Raw genomic sequence first — 23,454 nt, forward strand, 5'->3', positions numbered from 1 at the left:
CGAAACATGCACCAGTCCATGTTATCTTTCCAAGCATTTACTCCTGGCGGTCTGTGGGAGCCCCAAAGTTGTGCAATGTCTCTTTTAGCTATCATGTTGCCTAGGGTGACCCAGAAGGTCTGGGCGGTCGAACAATCCGTGGGTTCCCACACATTAAGCAGGCAGCGTCTTGCCTCAGGAAGGAGGGGGACACCAGTAACTCGCCCCATCACATCATGCACCCTAGACCGAAAAGCAGAAATGACCGGACATTCCCACAAAATATGAAGAAAAGTACCATTCATTCCACAGCCACGCCTACACAGTCCATCAGTTGCGAGCCCCATCCGTACCAGACGCACACCAGTCACATACACTCGGTGGAGGATCTTCAGCTGTACAAATCGTACCGGGCTGAAATGGCCACCTCCTTGGGAGAGGAGATCGCCATTTGCCAGTCTTCATCGTCTAATTCGAGGCCATCCGCCACCCAGGAGGCCCGAAGTTTCCCTAGAAGGTCTGCCCTGGTGTTAATGAGCTTTTTGTAAATTAAAGAAATCGTACTGTCCGGGACATGGCCATCCAGAATACGGTCTTCCAGCGGGGATGACTGGGGAATGTCTGTCCCCGGGGGGAAGGTTGAAAGCAGGGCGTGCCGCACCTGGAGGTAGCGAAAATATTCCCTGTCATCAAGTTGATATTCTGACTTCAGGGTCTCAAAGGACTTGACTGTGCCTTTGGCCCAGAGATCCTCCACCTTGCTAATGCCAATCATATCCCATCTGTCAAACCCTTTCGTACGCCACAGGTTACCCAGCCGTTCAGAATCAAATAGCGGGGTCATGCGTGTCAATCTGTCACTCCAACCCGTAGCCACAGTCACGTCCTTCCAGGCACGCACGGCGCACCTCGTCGGGCCAGTCAAAAGCCGGAGTGGTGGCTTCGAATACAAGGCTCTGTTAAAGTTGCCGCCCGGCAGCAGGAATTTATCCATGGCGAAAGCGGGAGTGGGCCCTGGAGAATATGTCACATGGTTGATCGCACTCAATTGCGTGGCCCAATAATAACGCCTGATAGGCAAAGCTATTCCGCCATCATACCATGGAAGCGTGAGTTTTGATAGGGAAATACGGGCCCGCCCGTCCCAAATTAACTGCCTCTGAAGACCCTCCACTTCACGAAAATAACGGGAGGGAACAGGATCAAAAAAATTCTGCAGAGCATACAAAAACCTGGGGAGGGACATCATTTTAAAAAGTGCCGCTCGTCCCAGCGGGGATAAAGGCAATTCACGCCACCTTCGTACATCCTGCTTAAGGCGACGAAGAGGAGCAGAAAGATTGCGGTCATAGCGAACGGAGGAGTCCATAGTAACAAAAATCCCAAGATATTTAAAGCCATCCACAGCCACTTGAATCGGAAATCTACGGGGCAGTGGAGGCAGCACCCCCGCTATAACATAGACACATGATTTGGTCCAGTTAATAACAAGCCCGGAGTTCTTCCCGAAGGAGGTGAGAACATCAAACAGCACGTTAAGAGACTTCTGAGGCGACGTGAAATAAAGAAGAATATCGTCTGCATATAGCGAGACACGGTCCTCAAGATCCGGTGTCCACTGGATCCCTTTTATCGAGGGCTCCCAACGGAGCCACGCTGCGAGGGGTTCCAACGCCAATGCAAAGAGAAGTGGAGAGAGTGGGCACCCCTGACGGGTGCCACGTCCCAGCGGAAACGATGCAGAAGCTCTGCCGTTTACCACAACCTGGGCCAATGGCTGCTCATACAGGAGCCGCACCCATGAAATGAAACCAGAACCGAAGCCAAACTTAGAAAGTGCAGCCCATAGGTACGGCCACTCAATGGTGTCAAAAGCCATAGTGGCGTCCAAGGACGCAACCACAGCGGGTTCAGAGAGAGTCCCGGCTCTCGCGAGGACACTATGAAGTCTGAGAAGATTGAGAGCCGTATTCCTGTGGGGGATAAAACCGGACTGATCCGGATGAATCAAGTCACAAATCACTGATAGTAAACGATTAGCCAGAACTTTAGCCAGGATCTTAGGCTCAGCGTTAAGCAGTGAAATGGGGGCGATACGAGGCACAACGATCACGAGGTTTGCCGTCCTTGTGAATGACCACTATGGTAGCCAGGCGCTGTTCGAGGGGAAGGAGGCCCTCGTCGAACGCCTCAAGAAACATAGCACGCAGATGGGCGGCCATTTTATCCGGTCGTAGTTTGTAAAGTTCGATAGGCAAACCGTTGGGCCCCATTGCTTTGCCCGACCGCAAGGACCTAATGGCAATGGCAATCTCATCCACAGTGAACGGCGCCTCTAAAGCCAATCTATCCTCCTCCGACACACAAGGCAGTGCAATGTCGCGCAAAAGCAAACAGTAGTCAGCCTCATCACGATCACTCACAGAGCTGTATACTTTTCGGAAATGGTCCACAAAACATTCAACAATCTCGCCAGGATCAATCACACTTTCGCCCGTTTCACGGATTATTTCTGGCACCACACGATTCAGTCTGTCAGCTTTGTCCAACCACGCTAGGAGCTTGCTAGCCTTATCACCTACGTCATATGAACGGCCCAACTGATTCATACGCATCACCTTAGCAGCGTCGGTGACCAGGGCTCTATAATCTGCCTGTTTCAGCTCCAGGGAATGCAAGAGCGCAGGTGTATAATCTCTACCCAACTCAGTTTCGAGTTCTGTTATTTCGGCCTCAAGTACTGACCCAGCTTCCCTCCTCGCCTTCCTATCGGCAGCAATAAGGGACAACGCAGAGCCCCGTATGACAGTTTTGAAGGCCTCCCACAGAATCATAGGGGAATTGACCGATCCCACATTTTCATCAAAATAACAATCAATCGTCTTAACCAAGTTCGAACGAAGCTGAGGATTTCTAAAATGCCAGGAAGGAATAGGAGGGACCCTACAGCCAGAAAAACCACCCACCGAGACCTCAAGCAACAGAGGGGAATGGTCAGAGATACCCCTAGGGAGATGTCGGATCCCACTAACCAAGGAGGAATTGGCAGTTAACATCAAAAAGTAATCAATCCTCGAGAGGCTACCGTGGGCACCGGAATGAAATGTGTACTGAGATTGTGTGGGGTGTAACATTCGCCAAACATCCGTCAGCCCAAAGGTTTCGAGCAAGTCAGTCAGCCACATCTGGGACAATGGGAGAACCCTGGGGGGTAGCCGGTCACACTCGCCAGATACTACAGAATTATAATCCCCACCCATAATCAAAAGACCATCAGGAAGCCCTAGAAGAGTCCTACCAAGGTCCGCATAAGTGGTGGCCTGCAATCCCGGGGGAATATAAACAGCAACAAGTACAACCACCCTCCCTTCCCATCTTCCAGAAACAGCAACATATCGACCCCGTTTCGAGGGTGACATCATCAATTGCAAGAGCCAAAGAGGATTTCACCATTATGCCAACCCCCCGGGAACCAGATGTAAAGCCAGCGTGAGCCACAAGACGATAACCTCGGCGGTCAAGGGCTTTGCAAGCATTACCTATCAAGTGGGTCTCTTGGAGGAAAACAACATCTGGGGAATGGCGTCTAATGAGTTGAAGAAAGATACCACGTTTAATCCTGTCTCCCAAACCATTGACGTTCCAAGATAGCACTTTCATGTCACCCCCCCCATTCCAATGTGACTCCCATACCACCACCACCCAGAACCTCAGAGCAAGGATACGTGTAAGCAATAAAGTACCATGTGAGAAAGAACATAGAACACAAAAACAACCAAAACCCCTCCCCCACCTCCCAACCAAAAACCCGTTACAACACCCCCCACCCTGCACCCCTGCTGACTCATAAGCCACCCCAAACTGCAGTGTGCCTGTCGCCCCATCCAAAAAATCTACACAAAGAACCCCTGAGGAGGAAGGGAGAGACTATCCCAACCCGCCCCACCCTCGGGCCTAAAAGTGAAAGCACATAAAAATAATCTGCAAATAATTACGACCCAGAATCGGACCTCAGGACTCAGTCATTCTTGCGCCGTTGCACCTCCGTCTGCGCCTCCGGGGCCTCTGCTCTCGACGTCGTCCTTCGGCAGTGAATCCAGCCAGTCACTAACACTGTCCGGTTGATCAAAAAAATAAGCACGTTCTCTGTATTCAATACGAAGACGAGCGGGGAACAACATTGCATATTTGAGTCCCATGTCTCTCAGACGGCGCTTCACTCCCAGGAATCCCGATCGCTGCCGCTGCACCTGAGGAGTAAAGTCAGGGTAGATGGAAATGGAGCTGTTCTCAAATTTCAGCGGGCCGTGCCTACGTGAGGCCTGGAGAATGGCATCCCTGTCCCGAAAGTGAAATAGCCGAGCAATAATGGGCCTCGGGGGGGCCCCCGGTTTGACCTGTCCACCTGGGAAGCGGTATGCACGCTCCACCGCAAAAAATTTACTAAGTCCTGCGGGAGCAAGTTTGGCAACAATCAATTCCTCAACCAGTAAATCGATCGAGGCTGCACCACTGTCCTCCGGCACTCCGACCAGGCGAATGTTGTTCCGTCGGGCCCGGTTATCGTACTCCTCCTGTCGTCTGGTCAAGAGATCATGTAATGACCGGAGATTCCCAATCTCTGATTGTGCTTCCGCCATATCGGTAACCAGACTGGTAGCCTTAAGGTCCAATTCCTTGACCCTCTCATTGGTTTTAGCCAGGTCGGCTCGAATGAGGGTGACCTCGACCGCCACCGTGTCTATCTTGGACACAATGGCCTCATATTGTTGACCCATATCCGCCTTGAGTCCTGAAATGGCGGCCATTAGATCTTGAAGGGACACCTCCGACGCAGTCACTGGGTCCGTCTTCATGTCCTCAGTACCGCGGCTAGCAGCGCTGGGGGAACCTCTTGGCTGAGTACATCGGTCAATCACGTTAGTCTGGACCGATCCCCCACGGTTGGTGACTTTCCGCCGCTTCTCCAGCTCTGGCTTTGTCGCCATGTTGGAATCGGCACCTCGTCTGGGCTACCTGGTCGCGAGAAGATGACTGCGACCCTCAGGACTCCAAAGTCACACTTTCGTGAAAAAGCCACAGATTTCCGGTCCAAGGCTTAGTCAGACGTAGAGCTGGTCAGACCATCGGAGTCAGGAATGCAGTGTGGATCCTCGGCAGTCAGTTCGACAGGGAAACAGAAACCGAAAGTGAAAGTGGCGACCGCATCGGCAGAGCAGATGCCAGGCGACCGTTGTTGTTGAACTACTGTCCGGCAATTCCAAGCAGCAGAGTCCCCGGTCCCGTCCGGGGCTAGGCCTGAAGACTTAGGACAGCGTAAAATGGGTTCCCAAGGTCCGATCTCGGCCAGGAAAAGTGTAGCAGTATCAGGATGAGTTGTACTTCAAAGGCCCATCGAAGTAACCAGGATAGCAGAAGGATAGATCAAGAAGGGCGGCGAGGGTCCCGGGAGCTCTCTGCTCACGCGACCATCTTGGATGCCCGCGTAGCTCCTCCCCCCCGATTCACTTCTTTCTTAAAGACTATTTTACTCCTCATTTCATCTTCTATTTTTGGACATTCATAATTATATAAACATTCATTTAAATATGACTGCCAATTCCTCGAATATTCACCTTCTGAAATTTCGCGCCAACACAGCTTTGTTAACGATCCGTCCTCTAATCGGACTAATGATAATAGAGACTTTAAAAATACAGATTGGCGTGACAATAATTGGTTCTTCAACCCAAATTCCAATCTTTAAATGGCACGACCAATGTATTTAGGAATCTTAAAAACCACTTTATAAGTCCTAATTTCTATATCATCTAGTACTTTCGCGTCTGCCCCTAAAGATGATGGAGCAATAGTCCAAGCATGGAATTAACTTTGCTCTCATCACCCTCAATAGATGTTCATAATTAGGACATGATAATTTGTCTCTCAATTTTCTAAAGGCAAAGGCGAGAGAGGATCCCCTGGCTTCAAGATTGTTAAAGTGCTGCCTAAATATTAATCCATCATCAAAAGTAATGCCCAGGTATTTATATGTTTTAACATTTTCAATTACCAGGCCATTGATATTCCATTCTTTTATTCTCGATTTGCCTTTTCCCATAATCATTATTTTTATTTATTTTTTTATTAATTTTTAACCCATTTTGTGTGACATAAGAGTTAAATGAATCAATTAACATTTTTAACCCTATAGCTGTTTGGCTCATTAAAATGGTATCATCTGCATATTGCAGATATTTACTCTCTTTACCATAAATCAAAGGAGAGTGCGAATTAACATTTTTAAAATAGGCTGGGAGATCGGCCATAAAAAGATTAAAAAGGCAAGGAGCCAAAACACAGCCTTGTTTCAATCCGACATTTGTAGCCAAACGACGGGTCGTATGTTTACCGTCACCAATTTTTACCTGTACCCAAGTGTCGGAATATAGTAATATAATCGTTTTTAATCGTTTTTCTGATATTCCCCAGTTCCTTAACTTCCACCAAAGAATATTTCGAGGCACAGAATCGAAAGGCACTTTTAAGGCTATAAAGCAAACATACAATCTTTGCTTCCTAGTTTTAGGTCTTTCACCTAATAATGTTAGTAAAAACAAGTTGGTTTGAGTTGATTCTCCCTGGACTACGGAAACACCCTCTACGCAGGTACTACCGCTAAACTCCAGAAGAAACTCCAACGAATCCAAAACGCCTCAGCCAGGATCATATTAGACATCCCGCGCAACGAACACATCTCTGGTCACCTGAAAGACCTCCACTGGCTACCCGTCAATAAGAGGATCACTTTCCGACTGCTAACCCACGCACACAAATCACTCTACGACATCGGACCAGAATGCCTCAACTCACGACTGTCCTTCTACACCCCCTCCCGCCAACTACGTTCTTCCAGCCAAGCCCTCGCCACTATACCTCGCATCAACAAGACCACAATGGGAGGCAGATCCTTCTCATACCTAGCTGCTAAAACATGGAACTCACTCCCCACTTACCTTCGCCTTACCCAGAACCACCTAGCATTCAGAAAGCAACTTAAAACGTGGATATTTGACAAGTAATCCTCCTCCCCTCCCTAAGCGCCTTGAGACCCTCCGGGTATGTAGTGCGCTATATAAATTCTTTGACTTTGACTTCCTCTTTTAAGGCCCATGCCTCTAAATCATCCATTAGGCAACTAGCAAAGATCTTTGCATCGACATCTGTAAGTGTGATTAAACGATAGTTAGCCGGATTATCCTGGGGGCCACATTTGTATATTGGTTGAATTATACTTCCGTGCCATGATAACGGGATAAGGCCCGATCGGAGTACCTCATTAAACAAGAGCATTAATAACTCCGGCCAATTCCTTAATTTGGCTTTAAATATGGCATTCGGGATACCATTTGGACCAGGTGCTCAGTTGGATCTGATCCTATTTATCGCTTTTTTCACTTTATCGAGCGAATAAGGCTCAATATCCATATTACATTGATGATGAATACTATCCTGCCTCTCTCCATTTTCTGTGTTATACCTACTGGTAGGACCAATAATATTACCCTTATCATACAGGGAGCCTTGTGTATCAATTTTTAAATTAAAAAAGTTCACCCAACTTACTTCATCTATATTAGCACTGTTACTGGGGGTGAGCGCTTGCAATGTTCAACACTCCATCCATCATCCCCTTTGGTTTTGCATTGTCAATTAGAATGCCAATAGCCTAAACTCTTGCAAATGTGAGACCTATTGCATTGCAGTGCTTGTCATATGCTTTCAACAGGAATGTTTTTCTGTCTAAAGAATTGATTGCAAGGCATTGAATTATTGCATTCTTTCATTTATTGAGTTTGTTTCTAGGTTTGTCCAGACCATACCTAGGCAGATTAGTATGTTTTCTTTTCATTTGTATAAAGTGATAATAAAGACAAATAAAACAATTTTAGTCTCATTGTGCATCGATCATTTGTATTACAAAATGCCAGTTAAACTCCATGTTAAATAGAAAACTGTTACGGAAATGCTTTTTGGTCATCTAGTTTTTATATTTACTGTTTTACCAGGTCTCGGAACACTCTTGGGCACTCAAGATCTCATTGGGGACATAGTTCAAATTCTCAGTCTGCTCGGCCTCAGGAGCAGCGAAGTCGGAGTAGAATTTCGACGGTCATCCAGCCTTTGAGGCAGAATGCAGCGGAAGTCGTAGACCTTACTGTGGATGAAGATGGTACCCTAACTCTGGATTAATTTGTGTGAAATAAGTCTGTAAAAAGTTGCTTTTTTAACGTCTTAAGTTCATTCAGATTTCACATTTATGCTTCTTGTCGTACATTTTGTTTTATTCAAGCAAACGTTGACTTAAAGGCACAGCGACTATAGAACTCATCTCTTTCACACGCAAAGCTCAGGAAAGTCTCCTGAAGGTCCAGTGTGGGGGCCTCTCTAATGTGCTTTAAACCAAACGTAAAGGATCCCAAATGGGTTAAGCATCATTTGTGCTTATGAATCCCGAGAGTTTGTCCTTCTCACTGTTTGCAAGGATCGTTCTTAGGAAACTTAAATCTTCTACATTTCACCAGCAAATGAAATGAACATGAAGCTACACGTAAGGAAAACGGAGCTATAAAAGATACGTTTGTAGCTTATTTTGTTTATAAGCCTAATTGGTTTCAATGCGGCTAAAAGTGAGACAGTGATGCAATGATGCTTTCTGGTTATTAAACATTTTCGTGATTAGAAACCAGTATGATATTTGTCACAGCAAGTGATTTGTTAATTATAAAAATAGATTTAGACTGAAGCAAAAAGTAGAATATAAAGAATGTTGGGAGAAGTCCTGGGCATACATACCCTTGTATCGTTAATTGTGCTGCAAAATATTTGAAAATGGATTGAGCTCGAGCTATTTTTAAGATAGATATTTATGTATTTATTTATAACAAAGGTATTGCTGCTTCAGTTTAATATTTTACATTGTTGGGATGTTTCCTTATTTTAAGTTTATTTTCTGCATTGGGAACAACGTAACTTATGTGCTAATTTATTTAATTAATTGTGACATATGACATTTGTAGGCCCATTTTATGACATGGGGAAAATGACACCACTTGTTAATGAAAAATGGTTTATTGCTGAGTTTCTATAGTAAAATATAAATGACAGGCAGTGCTGGTGGGTGTACGGTATTAAATCGAGTAGAAGAACCTGCCATTTGATGCTTATGCTTCAGTGACCTTAGAGACATCCATCTTTAAATCTCTTTAAGGTGGATCTGTAGTGAATGACTGATTAAAATCTCACAGAACTTTCATATGTTTCACCCGATTAAGGATAAGATAGTGTTTTCAGGGTGAAATTGATGAACAATGATGAAGGGTCAAGGATTCATCTCTGCCTTTAGAATGGGCGTTTATGATGGGTGACTGTTGGTGTTAACTAGCAAACTCATGCTTGTCAAATAACTCTTAATATATTTGTTTAAGCTCATGAACGTTATTCCCATATAGCACAATGAAATACCCACATGCTAGTCCTGAAGATTGTTTCCATCTTGGATGGAGCACTTCTAGTCGTGAAATAGTTATCCTTTTTTGATTGAGTTAATTTCTGCTCTATATTCTGATCTTGTTTCGGAGAATGATTAGCCAGTAGCAGCTTGATTTTCCGTAGTCTATGTAGAAAAGCCTATATACTGGTTTGTAGTACATATAGATATTATTTCAAGTTGCAGTTGTTTTGTCCCCCCTAAAGGAAATATATATTTTAAGGTAGCTCTGAGTATTGCTTCCTTTTTATGTTCTCACACTGCTAGTTTCTTTAAGGGTTCTTGTTTCTGTTAGGGTTCCTGTGAAACTCAGCAGATCCTTAATTATTGTATGTTTGGTACACAATTCTAAAGTCTGCTGCTAAGCACTGTTCGCCCTCTTAATTCTTTGTAATCACTGCGGCCTTCAACATGAATAAACCATTCAGACTTTAACCCCTTGCATGTGTCGGACAGCCTGGCCGTCCGACGTCACAGTGGGCGTGAGCGGGGGACGGCCGGGGCCCGCCTGAACCCCGGCCACTCATTATTTCCCCAGCACTGCGCGGAATTTGCGCCGCGGTCAAGGGGTTAAAGAGCCCATGCCAAATTTGCAAGAATGTTATTTGCTATTGTTGATAGTTAATTTGAGTGAAAGGGCCTAATTGAGAGAGACTCCTTCTACCTTTACCTTTTAAGTATTCCATCAGGCGCGCAACACCCATTGGCCTCAAAGGGCTTCAGCCCCGCCCCGTCGTGTGTGGCAGCCCGGGATGAGACACTTCCCGGGCCCGCTCACAGCCGCACCCAAGCATTTCACAGGTCTTATGTTGGTAAAGCTGGGACAAAATGGTGTAAACAGTGAAGTGGCACCTTTTTGTATACATGCATGCATGCATGCATGCATGCATGTTGTGCACTCCACAAACCACAAATTACTGTCCCAGTACGCTGGAAGGGGTCAGGGAATGAGACATTTGAAAAAACTGCAAAAGAGTAACTCAGCAGTTAAACCCTGCATATGAAGTACAATAACGTTTTTGATGATGTAAACGCCTTGACAATGAAGGCTGCAAAAGAGGGCACTTGCTTTCCCCTTACTCTGTATCAGCTCTCTCCTTAGTCGGATAAAAAAAAAAAAATATATATATATATATATCAATGCTCGAAGGTGTCCACCTTTGAGTAGCACGCGAACAGCAGCTTGGTTAATGTATAGGTGAGGACGGGGATCCACTTGAAGACGCCGCTCCGTACGGGATCTGCCCGATGCGTTTCAAAGCTCCATCTGCTTCCCTTCAGGGGCTTTAACGGAAGCGGTGTGCGCAACCGCCGACCCACTTCCCCATTCTGAGAGATATATATATATATATATATATATATATATATATATATATATATATAAATATTATTCTCCAACAGCAGAGTTCCCCTCGATGATGGACTGCAGCAAAACAAACACATCACCAGCAGCAGCACATGGATTGGCCTTCGCCGACGCTTTTCGGGCTCCTGGCCTTCGTCATAGGCTTGCTTCAACAGCTGTGCTCACGCCAAAAGGGCACCTATATTTCTAATCTTACCTGCCCCAGTGGGCGTGGTTGCCCCAGCGGCTTTCTGGTACTCGTAGTGCTCACTCAGTGTTACTCTTGTGAGTTTGCGTGCACGCTGTTAATAAAGTTAATAAAATCTCCACAGTGGGTTGCTGTCACCTGGATAAAAATTTTCTGATGCCGTAATTAGACTCGTATCAACACCTCGTCCCATCAGGGTGATAAACACTTCGGTGTCACCAGGGTCCGTCCTCGACAGTGGGGCTTCCATCGTGGCTAGGTTTGCCGCTCATATATATATAGAGAGAGAGAGATAGATAGATAGATATATGATAATTACTATATATTGTATTTATCTTTAGAAACAGGTTTAGGAATAGCAGCATAGCTATTGGATCTGGTGGCTGGGTATGACCTAAATGGACCCTATGAGTTTTGGTTTATGTTTTGTAATTGGCAGATTGGATGGGACTGTCATCATGATAGGCTCCACCTTTCAGCAATTTGGATCGCAAGTGGAGCGCTGAGTTTCCAAGCTAATACAATTCTGTGCATGGCAAAAATCCACAGCTTGGCAGTTAGTTTTCTTATGAAGAGGAGAATCTAAGTCACAAAACCCTAGCAGTGCTATAACAGAGGACATATCATTTGACCGTTCTATTACTATTGATTTTAAAAATACACTTCCAAAATTCACAAAAGACAAGGCAGTAGCAAGCCAAGTGAATAAAATCATCCATTGGATACGCACAGTGTTGTAAATACTCATTCTGTTCAACATCTGCCTAATACTTCTTACCAAGATCTTAGACTCTTATGAGATGAAATTTCATATGAATGCCTCTTAAGCTTGAAGGCAAGTCTGGCAACTAGATCAAAGTATCACACTGCCAAGATCACTGAGGTACTGTCTGAATGGCGAGAAGACTGACATCCTGCTGCTAGGAATAGATAACTGCAACCCATCTGCCTTTTGCCTGTCCAGAATCTTTGGACCCAAACCAGTTGTAAAAGCACACATCTCCCTGCTGTAATATTGAACATTGAGCTTTCCTTTGTACCTCAAAAATATGCTTGTCTGTGTTTTCCTGCTTCTGCTAATGCTAAGAAATATTATTCCACTCCTAAACCTCATGCAGAAAATTATCATCATGCTCGCGTTGGTGATTTCCTGGGCGGAGGAAAGTCGTAACAGTGGGGGGCAGGGAGCACGGGGCAGAAGAGTTAAACTGCAACTGAAGGAAGGAGTGTGTAGTGGGGGAAGGGAATTGGGGGTTGGGGGGGGGGCTGAAAAAAGTGACGGGGAGATGCTGGAAAGAAACCTCCAAAAAGGGGTGAGTGGGTTGGGTGACCGAAAAAGGAGTGACTGGGTATGGATAATTGATACAAGTGAAAGGCTATCAGGAGAATGTCTGCCAGGGGCAGGCGGGCATGGATAGGGCAGGAGACAAGTGACCCGGCAGATGGGGGGAGCGAGGGGGGGTTGTGTGGGGGTGAGGAAGAATGGAGGAGTCGGCCCCCAAAAAATTGTGGAGGACGAGTAACACCTGGGAAAGGGCAGTGTAATGAGTGTGGGGGTCAGGATTTAGACTGCCAGAGGATACATTCTGTTTCCTGGTCTCAAGCTGTCTTCTACTGCTGGTTGTGCTTGTCTTGGGGCTTGTGTAGAGCTTCTTGGAGATAGAATGTCGCCATGAAGCTTGTAGGAGGGCTCTGCCTCACAGGCAAAACCGGAGTGAGACTGCCCACTTTCCTATTTTTGACCCAGCGCTTCAGCGTCCATAAAAGGGCGATTAAAACCAGTTTCTACAATTTGTTTATTTATTTTTGATTTTGTACCAACTTTTGTAAAAAATCTTGGGATTTTTACTGAAGTCCCAATTTAATTTATTTTTGGGGGCAAATCACAAAATCCTGGAAGGCCCAAATTTTTATTGCAATAGCAGTTACACTGGGAAATCAATCTTTAAATTCCATCAGGTCCAGACCCACGATGCCCATCGTCTGTTTGGCTTAAATCACCGAGGCACACATATCTCTTGCACTTAAGTACTTAAAATGTTTTCCCACTCATGTAAATGGTGGGTCTAAGCCATACAAGTCTTGTCCATAAAGCAATGCATCATTGTTGACCAAACTGCTTTGGTACGTTGTTCACCTCTTACCTTCCACCTAGAACTTTGATCACAGCTGACTGACTATTCACCCATTATGCTATAAGAAATTGGAGCGAGGACTCTTCCTCTGTAAGAATCTGTTCTGAGGAACCCTCTCCCACAGCATTTAACCCTGGAAACTAACTTTTTAATATTGCACAATGTTACAAAAAGTTAATTTATTCAGATACTTGTATGTTTAGCAATCTCCTTGCTACTTCTCTATCTTGTTCCTTTACCCAGAACTGCCATTTAGTTGACCAGAATCAGCTTTGCCCAGCTCCCAGGACCAGCTTTGACTGTTAGATCTCTTTCCAATGCGCTTGCATTGTACCTTTTTGTAAACTAATATGTCTTTTGACAAGTTGCCTAACAGATTCATCCCCTCCAGAGTGCTCGGAGGCTGCCTTCTTGAAGCTTTTAGCGCTTTACAAGAACCACAAATGAAAACAGTTTGTAAATTGACAGTGTAGAGACATTGGATTTTTCCTAATCTCTTGCTTTTTCATAGCCATATTCCACATAAGACTGCTGCAGCAATGCCTTGAGAAGTGAAGAAGTCAGCACTCTCGGAGTTAAAAGACAAATGGTGTCTTTGGGTTATTCATCCAAATTTGGAATGATTCCAAACAAGATGTACTGTTGCTTTGCAATTATCAGGCCCCTTCTGAAGATCTTACCGTTATTGCCCTCCCATGCGCGGGCTTTAGTGGCTAGATGTACTATCTTGAGTAATCTCGATTACTGCAATGCCCTCTTACTTGAATCCCCTGGCTTCCTGTTGGATAGACTCCAAAGAATCCAAACAGCTGCTGCTAAGTTGGTTTTAGGGCTGCCACGAAGATCATCTGCATCAGCAGCTATTGCGGAACTACACTGGCTTCCCCTTAGACAAAGAGTTCAATTCAAGTCCCTCTGCCTCGTTTTTAAGGCTCTCCATGGGCTAGGACCCCGAGCTTTGCAATCTAAATATGTTTGGTACACTCCCACTAGACTGCTTCGCTCCTCATCGGCTAGACTGGTGAGAGTACCTAGGTTTAAAAAAGCTAGGTCTGGTGAAAGATCTTTTGGGGTGGCTGCGGCCAAACTGTGGAACAGCCTCCCTTGGGAGATTAGGCAAATCAGAGAGCTTCTACCTTTCAGAAGAAGCGTCAAAACCTGGCTATTTCCTAAGGCCTAGTTTCAGTTGCCCCCCTGCCCCCTTTATCTCATGTTAGCCATCAGTGCCAGGATGCCTGCAAGGTGACAGTGCGCTTTATAAGCTGAATAAATAAATAAATAGTTTCAGCAACCACTGTCTTCATAAATTATATTGGAAGAACACCTAGACAATATACAAATTCATGGAAGTTGATCCTGGAAAGAATTTCATACCATATCAACTTGCTACAACTCTGAGCAGGCGATCTGATAGAGACTACTAGCCTCAGATTCCTTAACGTAGAATTATCCCCAGGCGTGAGACTTGAACCGGAAATGTATTGCCCAGAATCCCTACACGCCGGGGGGACGGCATCAGGCATCTCAGCCCAGGCGTCGTCTGTGTACCTGACGTCAGCGAGGTCACATAAGTCCCACCCCAGCGAGCCAACGTCAGTTTTTTCCTTTTCCGCCCGCAACGCAGATCCAGTTCATGGTCTGAGCCTGTTTAGGCCTTTCCTTCGATCTTTTGTGTGCTGTGGGAACAGTGCGCAGATGCCTTCAGGCTTCAAGACGTGTTTGTCTTGTGGACGATTGCTGTCGGCGACGGACCCTCACCTCATTTGCATGTGGTGCCTGGGGGAGGATCACAGCTCCACTTACTGCGAGGCGTGTCAACGGTTGAAGCTGAAGTCGCGGCAGGAACGCTGCATGAAACTTCTCTCGGCTCGCATGTCCAGATCGGCTTCATTACCTCGCTCAGCTTCTGCGGAAGGTTTTTGGAGCGGTTGTCGTCCTCATCCATCTCCTGTGCCGCAAGAGCGTTGCTCCCCTGTGAGTAAGTGTTGCAGTTTGTCCCCAAGGGCTGGTTTCCGGCCTGTTGGGGGCGTGGGCTCTCCATGGGTGATGCAGGCCAGCGTATCATCCCCCTATCCACCGTTCCCTGGTGAGGGGCTTTACAGGCCTTGCTGGCTTCTCCTCCTCCTCCGCCTCCTGGGACGTCAGTGGATCCCTTGCGCCATGCCGGGACCTCTGCGGCGGCGCCGGCGGCTTTGGCCCTGGCGCCGACTGGCTCGGCTCTAAGCTTGGAGAATGTGGTGCCGTTGGGGTGCGGCCCTTCGGTCCACGGCGTCTCTGCCTCCCAGCAAACTCCTGCAGGAGTCCCTTGCGCGTCGCGGGGGGTCGCCGGCTCTCGGGCCGCATCCCTCAGCTCCCCTCGGCCCTTTAGACAGGTGGCGATTCTGTCTGAGGCTGCGGTGATGCCGCTACGAAGCCGGCAGCTGCTGACCCTGGCAGCACCATTCGGTTCAGCGGACCCCTCTCATCCCGTTATGGGTCGAGGCTGGATGGGTAACCCTCGTCCCTCCCCGGGCCCTCCTCGTCCCTCAGCGCCGGCGGCTGCCTCGACGTAGGTCGAGTCGGCGGCGCCGCAGGGGTCGGCGGGCCCCTCCCGTCCCCTTTTGGGTCGAGGCTGGCGGGGGGACTCCTTGTCAGTCCCCAGGTCCCTCTCGTCCCTCTGTGCAGGAGGCTGCCTCGCCGGAGGTAGAGTCGGCTTTGGTTCTGCCGTGGGGTTCAGTGGACCTCTCTCGTCCCTCCATGGGTCGAGGCTTACGGGGGACTCCTTGTCGCTCCCCCAGATGCCTCTCGTTCCTCCACGCAGGCAGCTGCCTCGTCGGAGTAGAGTCTGCGCCGTTCCGGTGCACCCCCTTGACCACCTCATCTCCAACCCAGCCCCGGTCCCCGCGCCGTGTGACGGGACAGATGCCTGTCCGGCGTCTTCTGTCGTGTTGGATGACGATGACGCCCTGGTCTATGTTGCGGACTCTACAGCACCGGACAGGCGTCAGGTCGTGGATTCGTCCTTGGAAGTCCCCTCATCCCCAGAGGCTGGGCACCTGCTGGTGTTGTCCTCGCCGGAGACGGGCCTCCGCGTTGTGGTTTTCTCTCCAACGTCATCAAAAGATGGCTCCTTGCCGTTGCTGCGGTTTTCGCCGGAGGAGCCACAGGTCCCCCACTCTTCGGCGCCTCTTTCTCCTTTTCGGGCCTGACTCTTTCCTGCTCCGCTTGGTTTAGGGGATGGCCGTCTCAGTTTGCAGCAGTCTCCCACGGAGGAGTTGCTTTGTCCGCCGCGAGGCCCTATGGAGGCGGGTGCGGCCTTCGCTCGTGCTGGTTCCACGGCTGTGTGAATTTTGCGCATGGGAGATCAGGCTACCCATTTCCCCGCGGACCATCTTTTTGAGGTTATTCACCAGGGCTCTGGTGGAAGGGAGCTTCTGCTCCTCTTTGAAGGTTCGCTCCATTCTTCGCTGACGGGGACTTGGGGGTGCCCCGCCACCAGGGATCCAGTGCCCCAACACCTTTTGCACCGGAGCCTTCCAGCGCTGCGTGACCCGGCATGTCTTACCCTCCACCCCTCTGCCAGTGGCCCCCTCTTGCGGACCGCCTTTACTTCCCTGCCCTCGCTGTTGGCCCACCCTCCCGGGAGGCCCGCTGACTGCACTCCTGAGGCCACAATATTTTTGCCTCGACCAGCGCGGCTGTGCAGGCCCTTAACACTTTGTATGCTGGCGAGGGCCACATCTTGCTTGTGGGACTTGGCGGAGTCCCTTGGATCTGCAGCTTCCCAGGAGGGTGCTGGTGTTGACTTGCGACACCATCGTTGGATGGCCGGAAGCCGGCGGCGTTTATTCTAAGCTCCGCTCTGGACATCTCGGAGGTGCTGGGTTGTGCCAAGGCTTCTTCAGTTACACTTCGCCGCCATGCTTGGCTTTGGGACAGTGTGTTCCCGGAGAATGTGCGGGAGAGGCTGGTGGATCCTCCCTTTGATGGCACCCTCTTGTTCCATGCTCCGGCGGACTCTGCCATCCGGACGTTCTTTGGCAGGGCTCCGGCCTCCTCCTTCTCCTCCTCCTCCTCCTTCCTCCTCCTCCTCCTCCTCCTCCTCCTCCTCCTCCTCCTCCTCCTCCTCCTCCTTCTTCTCCCCCTCAGTGACCTGTGGGTTGGTCTGGAATTGTGAGCTGTTCTTTTCTTGGGGGGAGTCGCCCCCATTGTGGGATCTGTGTACTTCACATGCCTGAGAGTCCTCTTTGTTGGGACTGTGGCTCTGTTGGCTGCTGGCCGGCCCTTCTTCTGTGAGTGTTTTGTTTAAGGTTGTTCACGCCAGGTTAGCACTGAGATTAGGCCTCCTGTTATTCTCTAGGCTGCTTGACAAGCCTTCTGACGTCCGTCCCCCCCCCCCCCCCATAGCTCTTTGGTTGGCCTCTGCTGCGGAAGTTTCTTCCTAAGAGGGTTCCCATTTTTGGGACTAACATACCCTATCTGGGGTACTGGTAGCTGTTATATACCTCGTTATGTGCTGGGAAGTTGTGGTCGCCTTCGAGTCTCTGCCGTATGTGGCGCTTATGTACGTGCAGGTGCATTTTCCTTGTGCTGAATGTGAATGCCTGGGTGGCACCCCGGGGTGCTCTTCTCTGGGTTGCTGCGCAGCTTGTCAGGTCTGACCTGCTGTCTGCGGCCTGGCGTCATGGCGCTGGTTCTGCTCCTTTTGGGTCATGTGTGCGTACCCCTCTCTGTTGGATGTCCGGGCCTTCTACACCCTCCTGTTCGCTGGCCTGGGGGTTGGGAAGGTTCTTGTGTTCTTCCCTCTATCGGGGCGTAGCTTGCCGGTCTCCCTGGGCCCCCAGGCTGTTCTTCTTTCTTTTCCCCTGTCTCCTTGGGGCCTCTGGGTTGCTCCTCTTCCTTGCCTTGGATGGCGGTTCTGTAGCCCTGTAAGGACGGGGGATGCATCGGCCTTGCCTTGCCTTGTTTCCTCTGTTGAGTGGAAGGTGTTTCCTCTTTTCTCCCTTTCTTCTTCCCCCGCCCCCTGTGGGATCGGTGGTATTCTGCTATGGGGGTTCCCCTTGCCTGCGGGGACGAGGCTCCTCGCCTTGTCGGTTGGCCTGGTCCCCTGTGGGGCCCTCTGTCATGTCCAGGCCGGTGGGGCCCTTTCGCAGACCCTCCTTCCCCATGGGTATGGCTAGGGTCTCTATTATACGTTAAGGAATCTGCGGCTAGTAGTCTCTTTCAGATGTGCGAGTTACTTACCTTCGGTAACAATTTATCTGATCGAGACGATTCTAGCCGCAGATTCCTTCACGGCCCACCTTTCCTCCCCGTTCTGCGAGGGCCTTTGGCTTGGTCTTCTGCACTCGCCTTCCGGTGGGTGGCAATATCTTCTGTGAGTGCATTCTTTCGCTCTTTTAACAGGATGATTTGTTCTGTTCTTGTGCCTTCCTCCTCTTAACTCTTTGGAGGATGGAGTGGTATGCTCTTCTGTGCCCCTCTGCTCTGGTCCAGGTGAGGGGCTTGCCTTCACTTTCTTCCCTCCCCTTCCTCTTCCCTAGTTGCTAGGGGTCTGGTCCCTCTGCTACCTTTTGGGTAGGAATCCTCTCATAATGCCTTGCCCTTGTTCCTTGGAGGGGGTGGGGGGTTGTCGCACTCTGTGCTGAGGTTCCTCTGGAGATTTGACGTTCCTGTTTGTCTTGAGACCAGTTTCTCCTTTGTTGTTCCTGGCTGGGGTTGTAGTCCTGCTGTATGTTGTTGTGACAATTTTGCGTGTGTTCCTTGTCTCCACAGGGGACTATCTACATCCTGGTAGGGTGGCTGTTCAGGGCTGTACTCTATTCTTTTTCTTTCCCTGTCTTTGACTGCTGCGGTGTTGACGCTGCTCCTTATGGTGTTGTTCGTCACCATTCTTTTCCACTTTTTCTGCTCTTTCACACACTGATCCCACAATCCCACAGTTTTGTCTGATAGCTCCGCGTTGTGGTGCGGAAAAGTTCTCCAAAGAAAATTGACGTAGTCGCGCCGGGGTGGGACTTATGTGACCTCACTGACGTCACGTACGCAGACGACGCCTGGGTGGAGCCGCGTGATGCCGTCCCCCTGGCACGCAGGGATGCTGGGCAAAATATTTCCGGATCCAGTCTCACGCCTGGGGATAATTCTACGTTAAGGAATCTGCGGCTAGAATCGTCACTCCCAGATACATCGTTACCGAAGGTAAGTAACTCATACATTTTGTCTTGCAAACCTTCAAACTAACACATATAGCCATATGTGTGTAAAATTGTAATAGCAACAAAAGACCTTTGGCTGATGCATAGTGTTATTAAAGACACAATTATCAAAGATAGTCACAAAAGAACACCCATGGTGTATGTTCCTGCATTAGTGCAGATTTACGACTTTCATGAATTCACAAATATTTTAGCAGTAGGCCTGAAAATCATATGCCTTTGTGAGCTGCTTTTGTAAATGAGCAAGTGAGCTGCATTTGTGCATGATCAAATATGCATGCTACGTTTGCTCATGTGAGAATCTGTTGAGCGTTTGCAAGTTCACTTTCCCTACAACCCTTTTTCCCCCCAGATTGGAAAAAGTTTTACTACTGCCCTTGTCAGGAATACGTTTCCAGCATGTCCCAGTGTTGGAAGAAAGTAGATAAGAGCTGGTAAAACCATTAAACATTCAAGTTTGTAGGTGTGCACAGACTCCGAAGGCTATTCCAACGCTGGAATTAGCATGTATTCAACCAACACCCTTTTTAATGCCACAGTGGAAGTTTAATTTAGTCCTCACCTTTCTTGATGCATTACCCTTTCGAACCAATGCACAGTTTTCGTTGCATCTACCCAACTTAAAAATGGTGCTCCTAGTGGTGATAACTTCCACACGCCCGATCAGCAAACTTCAGGCTCTCTTGATCTAGCCTCATTTTGCCACTTTTTCCCCAGACAACCTACTGCTCCGGATTCAAGTGGCATTTCTGCTGAAGGTGGTGATTCCTTTTCACGCTGGACAAGCCGTCACTCTTCCGACATTCTTTGCCTTGCCTCATCCTTTGAAAGAGGAAGAAAGACTCAATCATTTGGCTCCCAAGAGAGCACTCCGCTTTTACATCGAGTGCACCAAAGAACATCGAGTAGATGAGCATCTCTTTGTTGGGTTCTCTAGGGTAAAGAAAGGCAAGAGGTGCAGAAACAGACCATCTCTGAGTGGATAGTCCACTGCATTAAGATGGGCTATGCATTGGCTAAGAAGCAGGTTTCAGAAGGCCTATGGGCTCACTCCACCAGAGCCAAAGCTGCTATCGTTGTGTTGGTACACGGAGTGCCTTTCCTGGATATCTCTCAGGCAGCTGTGTTTGCGTCCGTGCACATGTTCATAGAGCATTACTTTCTCGACAGTCAGCTTTGTGGAGATGGGCATTTTGCCTACTTGGTCCTGCAGGACCTCTAAGTCCGAGCTATTCCACTGACCCACCACTGTAGGAGGTACAGATTTGGTATTTTTTCTCAACTTTTGTTGTATAGTCTCAACCACCTAAAAAGACTCCAGTCTAAATCTGCATACTGATTTATACAATTAGCCGATCGCACTCCTCGTCTGCGGGAACTGAAGTGTTCCTGAATTAAACTGATGTCAGCAATCATGGGTGGCACTTATATGAGGCTCTTTTCATCACTTCTGGAGTGGAACGGCTTTGATGTTGATTCGCACAGCACCACCTGCTGGCCCGCAGGAGCACTGTTATGTATTTTCTGGATCCAGTCTGGCACCTGGCGATAGTCATAAGATGTGAAATCTGAAGTTGGAGTATCCACCAGAAAGAGCATTAACGAAGGTAAGTAACTTGTTCTTGGATGCAAAATGTTTCCTCATGTAATTTCAGTGGCAGGAGAACACATTACAATAGTGCAATAGACACCATTGCATTTACAATAGCCACTTGCGTGCTGTCTTGGTTTTCCTGCGCTAAAATTTTGCTGCGACAATCAGCATGTTCATATAAGTATACGTTTAAATTCCCAAACCTACGGTAATTATGCAGCGTAATTTAACTTTCATGCAAGCCTAGTCGTGTTATGAAGACAATAATGCTCAGCCATGGGAACACCTTGCTTCCACTCCTGAGTTTATATTTACCTAACTAATGCATTTTCAAAAGACTCTTGTGTGATATGGAAAAGCCAGCAGTTCTAAACCACTGTAAATCTGGTTTCTGGCAATCATGCATATGTAGTCCTATATAAAATGAGCAAATATTTAGATCAGAGAGATGGTGGCAACAGACAATCCTATATATATTTGTTTTAGGCTGGTATACATTTTTATTTTAAGACTCGAAATGCAGCGTAGTTTCGCCTACATTCACCGACCGGCGAAAAGAAACGGTAAGAGAGAAGATGGAAAAAACAGAAACCAAAGTCCAACTGCAACATAGTCAGTAGAAAATAAACAGCATGCCATGTTCGCTTATGATACACACAACAAAATGTGTTCTGTCCCCATCTTACCATGCAGAAGTATTAAGTAGCAGTTGGTGATTCCTGCCGTTAGGCGAAGGACCTGCAAATATATTGGACAAGAGAGCTCTTGAAATGTGGTAAACAGTTATTTCAAACAAGGGCCCCATGTTTTCTCAAACCTCGGTCCATGAGTATGGTCCACAATGGCAGTCAATTACCCCCTACTAAGAAGGTCCCAGAGCTTGGGTATCCAGTTTGCATGTGTAGGTATAATGTCCGTCCCCCATTTTGACAGCAAAATCTGTTTTGCGGCACACAGTGCCAGAGTCATGGCCCTCTCTCTACAGGATTGCAATGGGTATGTCAAAGCGTTGGGGAGTCCCAAAGGAATGCAGCTGGGGAAGCGGGCAATTCGGTGTTGAACATATGATTGATGTCTGCGAGAACGTTCGACCAATAAGGATGTAATTTAGGACAGTGCCACAGTAAGTGGGATAGTATGCCAGAGTGAGCAAAAGGAAGATGAATTAAACCAAGATCTCTTGACTGGGGGTGAGACGTTGAAAAGTTTCAGCCCTTTGTCCATCATCTTGTGGTTGCCATGTTCGCCCTAAGTGGCCAAGGGTATGCCAATAAGTGGGTCCCTTGCTCACTTTGCCACTGGATTCAAGCTAGCCGGGCTGATGAAGGGTGTTAACCAGAAATCGGTCCCAGGATGCTTGTTTCCGGTTCAGGGAAGACCTGGCTTGGCAGTTCGGGCTGGACTGTTTCCATGCGTAATAGGGTCAAGTCTAATTTGCATATGGCTGTGTTCAAACTGGGGTGGCAAAGTGAGCAAAAGAGCAATGGATTAAACCCCGATCTCTTTACTGGGGGTAAGTGGTTGAAAAGTTTCAGCACTCCGTCCATTATCTTGTTGTGTTTGCTATGAGTGATTGCAGTGGCGCCAAAATTTGTCATCACTCTCCCTCTTAGCTAAACAGGAAGGTTTATAATACCAATAGTGAACCACCTTAAGGAGAGTTTGCCTCCCACAATCACTACATACCGAGGTGCTGGTGCGCCATTGAATATCAGCCCATTCTTTACCTGAGAATTGGCGCTCAAACTCCAGCCCCCATCGCGTTCTGGCCGGTAAGACCAGGGGTTTAGCGGAAGTGTTAAAAAAGGCATAGATGTCCGACGGCAAGCGTCTGTCGTCCAGCCTTGACAGAAGCCATCGTTCAAATAAGGTAAGAGACCTGCTTGCATGCGGGCTTATCGATAAATGAGTCACCCAGTGACAGATAGCAACATGGTGCCGGCGCTCAGTATCCCGCAACCTAAAATTCAAGCAGGCTCTGTACGTTGAATAGATCTCTATGCGTTTGCAATTTGCCTCCTGCCACTGGGAACATGCTGTGCCCGCAGTATTACCTAGAAGTGGGGTGAGTGGAACAATTTTAAGAATGTAGAGTTTATCTCATGCCCCAACCGTTGCTCTAACCACTGAGGTTATATGCACTCCTGCCTGGCGATTTCTTCGCGAGAGCCACAGGATCTTCCATATATGATACCTGCTACTGCCTGATCTAAAAAAGCAAAACACACAAGATGATGGACGGAATGTTGCACAATGGCAAAACATTCCCCCCCACTCACAGATCTGGGTTTAATCCATAGTTATTTTGGTCGCCAAGCCACCCCAGTTCAGACATGGCCATATGCAAATCAGTCTTGACCCTGTGCCTCATGGGAACAGTTCAGACCGAACTGCCAAGCCATGTCTTCCCAGAACCGGAATCAAGCATTCTAGGACCGGTTTCTGGCTATCAGCCGTCTTCAGCCAG

At 48.0% G+C, this 23,454-nt stretch overlaps 1 protein-coding gene across 3 annotated transcripts in view; it reads left to right on the plus strand.

The window, feature by feature from the left end:
- The window catches only part of RNF111 (ring finger protein 111), a 370,041-nt gene that overhangs the window by 181,065 nt on the left and 165,522 nt on the right, over positions 1–23,454 (plus strand). For all 3 annotated transcript variants that reach the window (XM_086959381.1, XM_086959382.1, XM_086959383.1), the window contains exon 4: positions 8,028–8,191. In XM_086959381.1, coding sequence (XP_086815507.1) covers positions 8,028–8,191 — 164 coding nt within the window. The remainder of the gene's footprint in view (positions 1–8,027; positions 8,192–23,454) is intronic.

Source organism: Lissotriton vulgaris, chromosome 2_2, assembly GCF_964263255.1.
Source record: "Lissotriton vulgaris chromosome 2_2, aLisVul1.2, whole genome shotgun sequence".
In the NCBI taxonomy this organism is placed as follows: Eukaryota; Metazoa; Chordata; class Amphibia; order Caudata; family Salamandridae; genus Lissotriton; species Lissotriton vulgaris.